The sequence below is a fragment of the Hemicordylus capensis genome, chromosome 1 (assembly GCF_027244095.1).
Source record: "Hemicordylus capensis ecotype Gifberg chromosome 1, rHemCap1.1.pri, whole genome shotgun sequence".
In the NCBI taxonomy this organism is placed as follows: domain Eukaryota; kingdom Metazoa; phylum Chordata; class Lepidosauria; order Squamata; family Cordylidae; genus Hemicordylus; species Hemicordylus capensis.
The window spans coordinates 139,230,083-139,242,111 of NC_069657.1; the positions used below are offsets into that span (position 1 = coordinate 139,230,083).

The window sequence follows — 12,029 nt, forward strand, 5'->3', positions numbered from 1 at the left end:
TTGGCTTCTGTCTGTCAGGCCTCAGTGGCAGGCACTGAGTGAGGCGGTGGCTTCTTTGGGCATCATCACATCACCCATCATGCAGAGCAGCAGGTCTGCTGCTCTGCTCTGCCTCCTGCTTCTTCTCTGTGTGTGTGTGCTTAGTGTGCTGCTCCACTGCTGGCAGGCAGCAGCAGCAGCAGTGGCCTTTTTGTTAGATCAGGGAGTTGGTGTTGTCTCTCTGAGTGTCATCTTAGTTGCTTGGGTAGGTGGTAGGTAGATATTAAGGTGGACTGACTGGGTGTTACGTGTAGGGCGCCCAGAGAGAGAGGGGCAAAGAAGCTGGGGTGGCAATTGATGGGTGCCCCTAGCATTGTTGGTGGGTTTCTTGAAGAGAAAAAAAAAATTCCCATTGGCTAGAATGGGGATTTGGGGCAGCCCCATGTACCTGCCTCTGTGGGGTGGCAGCACCCCCAAAGTGGGTCCGGGGCCATGGCAAAAATGGCCTCAGTCCCTCACGGCAATCCCCGGAGAGATAGAAGTGATGGTTTTTTTATTAGGATTTCCTAAGGCATTAAATAACTGTCTCTCTATGTGGCTTTTACGTTTCACCCACTGACACACATTCTATTCTTTCTAATTAGATATTATTTAATGCCTTAGAAAATCTTAATTAAAAAACCCATCACTCCTATCTCTCCGGAGATTGCTGGGAGGGACTGAGGCCATTTTTGCCAGGGACCCAGACCCACTTTGGGGCAGCCCCAAACCCCCATTCTAGCCAATGGGAATTTTTTTTTCAAAAATTCACCAATAATACTGGGAGCAACCAATTGCCTTGGCATTGTTGGGGTGGAGGACACCCATGGGTGGCTACCACCCACCCCAGCTTTTTGCCCCTAAGTGCTCCACATAGGGAGTTATGGGCAAAAATTGAAAATTTTAAAAAAATGTAAAAAATCAGAGGAAGGTCCAATCGACTTGAAATTTGGGTGGCAGGTAGAACACAAGGTCCCCTTTCAAACCAGCTATTTTTTGAGATCCGAACCAGTTCGGTTCAGATCCGAACCGGACCGGGGCGTGGTTCGGCAAAACCAAAACTGAACCACCCTGGTCCGGTTCGGACCCGGTTCGGATTCGAACCGAACCGGGAGAACTGGTTTTATGCACATCCCTATTTTAAGAAGGTCTTTAAAGAGAAGCAAAAAATAAACTCAAAATTCTCTGAGATAATACGAGCATTTCTTCAAGTTCAGAAGTCAACAGAGCCTTTACACAGAGCACTGCAGATGAAACTAGTGAAACAACAATGACATCCTGTTAACTTTGATGAAGGGGATGAAATATCAAATAATGAGGGAGAGTTGAGGCCACAGCAAAACTGCCAAGCGGTTTTTATATACTTCTGATAACCCTCCACAGCAATTTACTTCAACTATCCAGAGCACACAGAGGCACTCTAATGTAGTGTCATTATGGTCTTTCAACAGAATTCCTTATCTCTTTAGGATATGAACAAGCCAAACAAGTATTCCTTCAGTAGGTGGATGATATAGAACATCAAAATGAAGTTAGTGGAATGTCTCAGAATGTGCAGGGTTGGCTGGTAACTATTTAACAACACTTACTTTTTCTAGGCTGCGGAAGGAGTTTTTCCAGGCCAGACATAACTGTGCTCCCTTCTGTACTCCTGCAGTGTAGGTACTCAGTGCCACTCGTGGAGTGAACCCGCCCATGCGGGTCAGAGGAGGTAGAGACAATACAACATGTTCTGTTCTATTGCCCCTTTTATAAGGACTCCCGTACAAGGTATATCACCCCTCTACTGTCAAGATATCCGGACAGACTGGAGGGGTTTTATACAAATTTATTGCTTTCAGATTCAAACCATTCCATAACCTGTATGGTAGCTAAATTTTGTGTAGCAGAAGTGAAAATACACCAACAAATGACTTAGTCATGATCCAGCTGATTGTAATACACTTATTTTGTTATTATTCTTAATGTATCTATTTGATCTTTGATTAAAATAAAGATTGATTGATAATATCTAGAACAGTTTTATTGCAACTCTCACAGGGAATCGAAATAATTCTCCCCAGTCTTAATATTAAGAGACCAAATGCACCAGCAAAATTAAGTAACTAGTTGGGAATGTGGTTGATCTATGAACGACAGACCCTAACCCCTCCGTTTTAAGACCAGAAAGTGCCACAGAAGTGATTTTACCCTATTTCACATATTAACAAGGATTTAAAAACAACTGCTTGTGCTAAAAAAATCCGTAAAACCCCTTTAAAGTTCCTAAAGCAAGGAAACCCCCCCCTCAAGATTATGTTTATTATAAATATGTATACACCGCTTTTCAACAAAAAGTTATGAAAGTAGTTTACATAGCAAATAAAATCAAATAACATAAAAAGTAAAAAAGATGGTTCCCTGCCCCAAAAGGGCTAAAAAGAGACACGAAAGAGATAACCACCACCAATTACTGGATGTGCTGTGCTGGGGTGGAACAGGAACAGTTGTTTTTCTCCCGTTCGGTGGTTTCAAAGAGCCACCACTTTGAAAGGTGCTTCTTCGTCCAGTTAACTGGGGATAACTGAAGTCTGTGATGATTCTTTACTTCTACTACTACAAATATTTTCCTTTTCAGCAAATATTCTCAAAGTGGTTTACACAGAAAAATAAAGATGTTTCTGTGACCATGTTTTCCTAGCTATGTGGATAACATGTTGTAGACTAGAGCCTCTCAAGTTACTGTCAAGATTGGCTGTGATCTAACCTAAATATTTAGCTAATATTAATTCACCATTACTCCAGTTGCCCAAACCTTGAGGCTATTCCCACAATGGTAGAAAATCAGGCTAGCCTCCACTAGCCCAATTTTCTACCATCGTGAGAACCACTGGGCTTGGCTGCGAGCTTGGTGGTTCTTAAGCGGGTCACCTGCTTAAGTAGCCCAGTGCTTAAACCGGGTTTCTGGAGCAAGTGCTCCGCAAATCCGGTTTTTGCAACCGTGAGTTGCTGCAGTGTGGCTCCACGGTGCGGTAACTCACAAGTAGACCCCCGAACGGGAGGCTGAAAAGCAACCTACCAGCTCGGGGGTCTCTCCAGCATGCCCCGTGTGCTTGTGCAGGGCATGCTGGAGCTTCTGGGGGCCACACGGCCCCCGAACTCCCCAGCCTCCGCCGGCTCCATGACGGAGCCGGCAGTTGTGTGGGTGGCCGCTGCGGCTGCCTGGAGCAGACTGACTGCTCATCTGCAACCCTCCCCAGGCAGCTCCCACTGATTGTGGGAACCGCCTCATTAAGTAGTATCTAAAACATCGCTAGCCATGCTTGTGGCCCTTACAGCTGACGGAGACTGCAACCCAATAGAAATGGTTCTCCTGTTGCCTAGATTTCTGTTTTACAGAATGAGTTAGGGAGTGGGAGAGGCATAGCCCAGTAGCAGAGCTTTGTATATGCATGCAGAATGTATCTCATTTAATTGCCAGCATTTGAGCCCCTGGTGGCGCAGTGGTAAAACTGCCGCCCTGTAACCAGAAGGTTACAAGTTCGATCCTGACCAGGGGCTCAAGGTTGACTCAGCCTTCCATCCTTCCAAGGTCGGTAAAATGAGTACCCAGAATGTTGGGGGCAATATGCTAAATCATTGTAAACCGCTTAGAGAGCTTCGGCTATAGAGCGGTATATAAATGTAAGTGCTATTGCTATTTTCAGTTAGAAGGAGGCTCTCAAGTAGCAGCGCTAAGAAAGACCTCTTGAGCCTTCAGCAGTGAGAAGGGCTCCAGAGCAGGCTACAGGGAACGTGAGTTAGACTTACCTTCCCTGCAGATGACTGCTCTTCCTGTGCTGGACGTTCTCCCCGTGCGCCCAAACAGTTCCCTGCACACCCACCCAGGCAGCGAGGGGGACTGGGGCCCGGGATGTGTTGTCCCGGCCCGCGGAAATACCATGATGCACCACGTGAGTGCGCAGTGCATCATGGGGCTCCCCTATCCCCTCCCTGGGCTCCCCACAGTCTGCAGCCACAGCTCCAAGCAGCCACAGCTGCCAGACAATTTTAAAAAACGGGGTTAAGGAAGCACTCGCTCCCTTAACCTCGTTTTAAAGGGTGGCTACTTAGGTGGGTTTGCCGCCATGGTGCCAACAGGATAAGTCTGGTCCTGGTGGTTCACACGAGTGTGCAAAACCAGGCTGGGCTCCCTTAGCCCACTCTTGCACGCACGTGTGAATTGCCTCCTTGTCTGGGACCTTAGAGAGTCACTGCCAATTAATGGAGAGAATAGTGAGATAGAATGACCCATAGTTGAATTCAGTATGGCAGCTTCCTATGATCTGTGGTATGCTCATTTCCCATGTATATAGTGTCCAGCATTTATATCTGTAGATGCCCAGGCAATGCCTGTGTGTGTATCACTTGTGCAACATTGTCTTCAATTGGATGTCTCGCAAACCTTATGGCATCATCTTTTAATCTGAACTCTTATATCCATGGACTCTTGTATTGTATTTGGTATTCCCCAACCCCACCAGAATAGCATAATTGAAATTTGGTATCACTAAAGTTCTATTTAACCATCCCCAAGAAAATTATCGGATTATTTCCCCATAAATACATAGTCTGGCATCTTGGTACTCTGGTTTATTAAGTAGAACTGGATTATGTTTATAGCAAAATTGTAAACAGTGTAAACAGTAATATCCATTTTAAATTCAGAAGGGTTTGAAGAAGAGGTGAATAATGCTACATGTGCTAAACACATTTACTCAGAAGCAAATCTTGCTTCACCCAAACACCAGCAAGGAAAAAATATAAAATATGGCACTGTAATCCCCATATTCATGGTGAAGCTAAGTATCTCAGCTTCCATATTTCAAAGGTCTGGCCAAGATAACCTCTTATCTCAGTTTCTACGGTCCTACATGCTGCATCTTCAAGATGATAGTCTTGGGAGTGTTTGCTTCTTATCCATTTTGATAGGCATTGAGCCAGATTTCCCCTGACTTTTTCAAAGATCTACAAAGAATTTGAGGGTGGGGGAGGAGAGAAAGCTCAATGAACTGCTATATCAACACAGGAGAAGAAAAAACATACATTTTATGGGTTTTGAATGATTAAAGGAGGTACAAGCAGTGAATTCAGAGCAGAGAGAGCACCATTCACCCCATCAACTATCTTTGAATGTCACACCTTAATTTTTTTGATAATATTCAGATGGCACTACTCCAGTTCTGACTAAAAGGGGCTATCTCAGACCATCCAATTTGTGTATGTGTGTGTGATATGTTAATGGATGTTTCCTTGATTCTAGAGGGAGAAGCCAAAGTTCAGTGGTTGAGCATCTACTGTGCATATAGAAGGTCTTGTATTCATCTCCATAGATAAAGGATCTCTGAGAGCTGACTGAAATAGTTGGTAGATGAACCCCTTGATTAGTATAAGGCAGCATCATATGTTAAGCATATGTGCAGCGTTCTCATTACAGGTTATGCAAATAATGGGAGAAGCTATAAGCTGACGGTACCTTCCCATACCTCATTGAATAGATAACCTGTGCACCATGTGTGTGAACTGGCTTATGAGTTAATGTCATGAGTAACTGTGCCTTTGCTTTCTGGAACAAAATATCTGCAGTTAGAGTCAAATGGCGGCTGGAGGCACTGTAGCTCACCAGAAATCAACCTGCCCGTTCATTCTCCCCCACCTTTCTTTAATTTAATGTTCTTTTGACATTTTGTATTTTACATATATCTTTCCCTATTTGCCCCCACCCCTTCCTCCACACCTGCCCTGCCCCAACCCCAAGCCCGACCTTCTCTCCCCTTTCTGATTTACCCACATCTATTGCTGCCTGTTCATTCTAAAAAATATGTTTGCATTGATTTGTGCCTGTTTAACAGCATCCCTAGATTATATAAATCATATTGTGAGGTTTCTCTCTTGGCGAAGGAGAGCATCCAGTGGGTTGACTCCTCCTACTAGCTGATTGATTAAGTGAAGTCAAGTCAGCGTCAACTCTTAGCGACCACATAGATAGATTCTCTCCAGGAAGACTCCTGCTAGTAGTCCTCTGTCATAAAAGGCTTGGGCGTGCAGCCGTGCTGCCCGTGTCTTTTTGGGTCGTTCTGGGCATGCGCGGAGCGCATGCCCAGATCGGCCCCAAAAGATACGGCCGCCCAGACACGGGCGGCCATGTTGTCTCTGTGGCGGCGATGGGCTAAGCGGAGAGCTTGGCTGGGGCAGCCGACATGAAGGCGCCTTGCCCTGCTGCCGCCGCCGCCAGGCCAGTGTCTGTGTCCGCTGCCGCCGGGCCGGAGCCCATCGCACAGGCCGGGTCTGAGGAGCCAACGCCGAGCGCCTCCACCACCACGGCGGTGGCAGTAACCGTGGCTGGCTCTTCCTCCTCCTTCTCCATCTCCTCCTCCTCGGCAGTGGCGGCAATGACGGCGGCGGCTCCTCCCCCGCCGCCCCCTCTCCCTGCACCGTCGGGGGTCTGGAGCCCGGAGGTGGAGGTGTGCCTCTTTCACACTATGGCCATCGGTGAGAGAAGGTGGAGAGCAGGCCGCAACGCAAGCCTCGGGCTCGAGTAGCATCTCCGGCCGGACGGGGAGAGGGAGGCGGGGCTGAGCGTCGCAGATGGGAAGAGGCCGCCGCCGGGCGCCTCCGTGTCTCTCTGGCACCCCCCAGAGGCTCTCCACGGTGGCGCGCACCCCCTTGATTCGTGCGGGCGGCCAGCCGAGGAGAAGCTGCGCCGCCGGGCGGGTGGGACAGCCCAAAACCAAGTAGCAACTGGGAGGAGAAGGGAGGAGGAGGAAACTCGCACCCCCGCCCACTAGAGCCCATTATTTAAGCGGGCTGAAGAATACTAGTATAGTATAATATACTAAATTATTATATTAAATCAAAAAGAAAGAAGTCCTACGACATACATAATTTTAAATTAAAACACACTTTTACATTGCACATCAGATCCTTTTAATAAGTGCTCTGATGAGTCACTCTGGCAGTGAGAGGGCGCTGCTCTCAACGAGCACCCGATCTCTGGCACACCACGTGAATTGAGACAATGAAGTCTGCTCCTTTAGGTGGCGGAACCCCAGATGTTCACAACGAGCAACGACTGCAGTGACAGTTTAAGTGACAGCAAGCTGCTGGTGGAGGAGACAGGCCAGGTTGCCTAGGCTGGGTGTGTGTGTGTGTCTTTAAGTTCTGTGGATGTAGATGACCACAGGAGGAAGTGGAACATAGGAAGCTGCCTTGTGCTGAGTGAGACCATTGGTCCATCAGTGTTGTCTACATGGACTGGTGACAGCTTCTGTAGGGTTGTGGGCGGGGTTCTCTCTCAGCCCTATCTGGAGATGCCAGGGAAGGAACTTGGAACCTTCTGCATGCAAGCAGACAGATGCTCTTCCATCACACCCACTAAGGGGAATATTTTGCAGTCCTCGCACATGTAGCCTCCCATTCAAATGCAAACCAGGCACACCTTGCTTAACAAAGGGGACAATTCTTGCTTGCTCCCACAAAACCAGCTCTCCTCCCTACTTCAGATTCATAGTCTATCAGTGGCTACTAGTCTGATGGCCACCTCCAGTCTCAGAGGTAAGATGCTTCTATATAGAGAACCCCACCCAGTTTTTCTGTCCTGCCTGCTCCAGAGACAACCAGTCCTTGGGTAATCTCGTGTTTTTCTTCCCCTGAGGGCTTTTTGACCCCTCTAGTTTTCTCACTTTCAGCAGTAGAAAGCTCTTTTTCTTACACACACACACACACACACACACACACACACACACTTACTCATTCTCCTTTTTCCTAATCTCCTATGGTGTTTCACAAGCCTTGGGTAGCTAGAAACCTTCTTTTAAAGATGACTAAACAATGTAAAAAATCTGAGGCCTCACCATCTTTGACCACTAGAGGGAGCTCTGAGGGTGTTGAACAGCAGGAGGCCAACTCACAGCTTCAAGATACCGAACAGAGTGAAGAGAGCATTCTGGAAGAATCTTCTATCTATAGTCCATAAGTCTATGCCATATAAGTCTTCTATCTATAATTAGGAAGCTATGCATTTAAAAACCCAACTATTGGATTGGATTAAGGATGGAAATATCATAGGTGCCAAACAAATAAGCTTAAGAAAGGATGTTCAACTTTGGATCATAGGATTATTTTATATCATCTGGCAGAAAAATACTCCAAAAATGTAAAAGGGAAACTGTATACAATCTTTGGTGATATTAAATTGGCATTTGAATCAATGTCAAGAGAGTGATTATGGCAGAAATTAAGAACATAGTCTATTAATAAAAGACTGCTGTTGCTGATAAAATGTCTATATGCCAATACTTCATCAAGCGTGCATTGTAGCCTGGAAAGAGATTTAGCCAGTGCAGTCTCACTGACAAGAGGGGTACAGCAGTGATGTGTTTTAGCACTCCATATGTTTAACTTATATATACATGATTTGGCACCTAATTTCATTTATTTATTTATTATTTGATTTGATTTGATTTGATTTGTATACCGCCCTTCCAAAATGGCTCAGGGCGGTTTACAATTAAAACAAACCACTAAAACAGTAAAGAGCTAAAACAAATTAAAAACAACATAACAATTAACAATTTAAAAACATTTTTAAAACAATTAAACAATTACAGTGATTAAAATCCCGAAATTGGGTTTTTAATTTTAAAATAACCAGATATTACAACCCCCCAAATTTAGGAAACTGAGAAAGCTTGGGTGAAAAGATGGGTTTTCAGGTGTTTTTTGGAAATTGCCAGAGATGGGGAGGACCGTATCTCAGCTGGGAGCGCATTCCACAATCTTGGGGCGGGGCAGGGACTGAGAAGGCCCGTCTCTGTGTAGACACCAAAAGAGTTGGCAGTAACTGGAGAAGGACCTCCTCAGATGACCTCAGTGGGTGGTGGGGCTCATAATGAAGAAGACGCTCTCTTAGGTACCCAGGGCCTAAGCCGTTTAGGGCTTTGTAAGTTATAACTAGCACTTCGTATTTTGTCCGGGAACCTATTGACAGCCAGTGCAACTCCATCAGTAAAGGAGTAACATGGTTTCTCCGAGATGACCCAGATAGCAACCTGGCTGCCGCGTTCTGAACCAACCAAAGTTTCCAGACTACGTACAAAGGCAGCCCTACATAGAGTGCATTACAAAAGTCAAGTCTGGAGGTCACCAACAGATGTACCACTGTTTTGAGGTCATTTATCTCAAGAAACCGGCGCAGCTGGCTTATCAGCCAGAACTGATAGAAAGCACCCCTGGCCACCGCCTCAACCTGAGAAACCAGGGAGAGGTGTGGATCCAGAAGTACTCCCAGACTGTGAATCTGTTCCTTTTGGGGAATTGTGACCCCATCTAGAACAGGCAGATCAAAATCGTCTCTAGAGTTCTGACCCCAAACAATAAGTACCTCCGTCTTTTCTGGATTCAGCTTCAGTTTATTCTCCCTCATCCAGCCCATTACTGCTTCCAGGCAGGCATGTAGGGTGGATATGCCAGCTCCTGAAGAAGTTGACATGGAGAAGTAGATCTGGGTGTCATCAGCGTACTGGTAACACCCAGTTCCAAATCCCCTGATGATCTCTCCCAGCGGTTTCATGTAGATGTTAAAAAGCATTGGAGAAAGTACGGAGCCTTGAGGGACACCATACTTAAGCTCAGATTTCGAAGAGCAACAGTCTCCAGTTGACACCATGTGGAATCTATCAGAGAGGTAGGAGCAGAACCACTGTAAAACAGTGCCTCCCACCCCCAACCCCCTCAGACGTTCTGGAAGGATACTATGGTCAATAGTATCAAAAGCTGCCGAGAGATCCAAAAGGACCAACAGAGTCACAATTCCTCTGTCAGTTGTCAATTAGAGATCACACTTCCTCTGTCAATTGCCAATTAGAGAATTGCCAATTAGAGATCCATCAGGCTGACCAAAGCAGTCTCCACCCCATAGCCCGCCTGAAAACCAGTTTGAAATGGGTCTAGATAATCTTTATTCCCTAGAATACCACCTTCCAAAACTGGCTGGAAAGGAAATCTCAATATTGTATGTTGACAATACAGAATTGTGGTCATGGTCCAAGATTGGGTTGTGCAGGTTGATAGTGTAGTTTTCAAAGTCCTGTGTGCATGAGGCTCTGAAATTAAACTATTATAAGACGAAGGTTCCAATGTTTTCTGGGGGATGCAACTGGAACATAGGTGGCCATTCCACAGAACAAGTGAGCCATTTCAACTATTTAAGAATTGTGTTCAAACCATCTCTTAAGTGGGTAGGACACAGAGACTGGGCAATACAATGTGCAGCCACTTTATCTACAGCTGTGGTTAATTTTTTTCATATAAAAGGGGGAAGCCATGCCCCCTCAGCTCTTAGTGTACAAAGCCAAAGGAAGAATAAAATTATTATATGGCATCCAATTCTGGTTCAGGGGGATGAATTGTGAAAGAGGTCAGTCAAAGTTCTTGAGAAGTATTTTAAGTCTACCTAGATGTGTTAAGAATGCTGCATTAAGATTAGAAATTGGGCTTCCTGAAATTGAAACCTTGGCTTGGATATATGCCCTAACATTTTGGATTCTTCTACACTTATGTCCATTCCCAACCAATTATTTAGCATTGATGCTGACAGCATAGGCATAACTATAGGGGGGCAGGGGGGGCATGTGCCCCGGGCGCCACTTGGCAGGGGGCGCCAAAAAGTGCCCCCACCGATTTGCCGGGAAATTTATTTTATTTTATTTTTTATTTTATTTTTTATTTTTGGCAGAGCAGTCCCCCTCCCCCGGTCCCGGCGGCCCCCCCCCCAGCATTGCTCATCCAGCACTGGGCGCCGCAGCGTCTTCGTAGTCCAAGTCTCTGACTCTCACTCCCCGGCGCGCCCCACCGCCCCGCCACCAGTCGCGCATGCGTCGAGAGGAGGACACGCACCAGAGCAAACTTCCTGAACAACTCCCTCCCAGTTCCCCTTTTTGCTCATTCAAGTCCTTCCTCCCCTATAATCTAACCACGTTTTAACTGAAAAGGTTCAGGGAGGGGGAGATGGGGGGATGTGGAACCTTGGGTTCCACATCCCCCCATCTCTCCCTTCCTGGACTTTTTCACTATGTAATGCAAGCTAATTTAATTATATGACATCATCAAAATGGATTAGCTGTTTCAGCCCATCAGGAAAGTCTAAACCTCCACCAATTTAATTAACCAGACTGAAAATCAGATGAATAGAGAATGTTTTAATGAAAGGTGGTATATAAATTTAACAATAAGTAAAACTATCATTAGGAGCAATTAGCGATTACTTAAACATTGGTGCTGCCAAGCAATTTGTAAATAAAACTAGAAGCCCTTTGAAAATAAGCTGGAATTAATTGTAGGTTGAGCAGGGGATGAAAGTATATATTTCTAAACATTTATTGTTAAATTTATATACCACCTTTCATTAAAAACAACCCCAAAGTGGTTTGGTTTTAGTCATGAATTTTAATTTTAATTGCTCTTTTTGTCAATGTGATGAAGATTAGTTAAATCTGAGTGGTCTTAGGCAACCAATGTTGCATCTGAAATGCCATTTCATTTTTTATTGTCATAAATACTCTCCAACCAATTTAAATAGCAAAGGTGTATATTATCGCTTTATTCAATTGCAGGGAATCTCAAAAAAGCGGGATTTGCAACTAAGGCAGTGCATATCTTCTCTAAAATGGCCCTTTTATAGTTTTTCTAACTTTGAAATCGTAACATAAAACAAAGCATAAATGCATAAATGCTTCCCCCTCCATTTGAAACCTTTTCTGGTGTAAATAGCGTGCGGTTTTGGAAAAGGGGAGTCTTTCTTTAACAGCGGGAGAATAAGGAATCTTTAGCACTATCACCCTAGTCCCTCAAATTACTTTGGAGTCCTTGGTTTTCGTTTTGTTAAAATACAGTCACTCACAAGGGAAAGTCAGGAACAGAACCAGGGCGTGAGGGAGGGGCATCATAATCATAATAATCATCATTGCATCATAATTCTGATGTTTGAGACACAA

The 12,029-nt window shown here is 45.2% G+C and overlaps 1 protein-coding gene across 4 annotated transcripts in view; it reads right to left on the minus strand.

Annotated features, from left to right (window-relative positions):
• Positions 1-4,614: 4,614 nt before the first annotated feature.
• LOC128340182 (acyl-CoA (8-3)-desaturase-like) overlaps positions 4,615-12,029 on the minus strand; it is a 221,798-nt gene continuing 214,383 nt past the window's right edge. For 3 of the 4 annotated variants that reach the window (XM_053285034.1, XM_053285033.1, XM_053285031.1), the window contains one exon: positions 4,615-5,004. In XM_053285034.1, the coding sequence (XP_053141009.1) occupies positions 4,953-5,004 (52 nt within the window). In that variant the 3' untranslated portion in view covers positions 4,615-4,952. Of the gene's footprint in view, positions 5,005-7,477; positions 8,036-12,029 lie in introns of those variants that run through there. The other variant, XM_053285032.1, reaches the window with a different exon arrangement.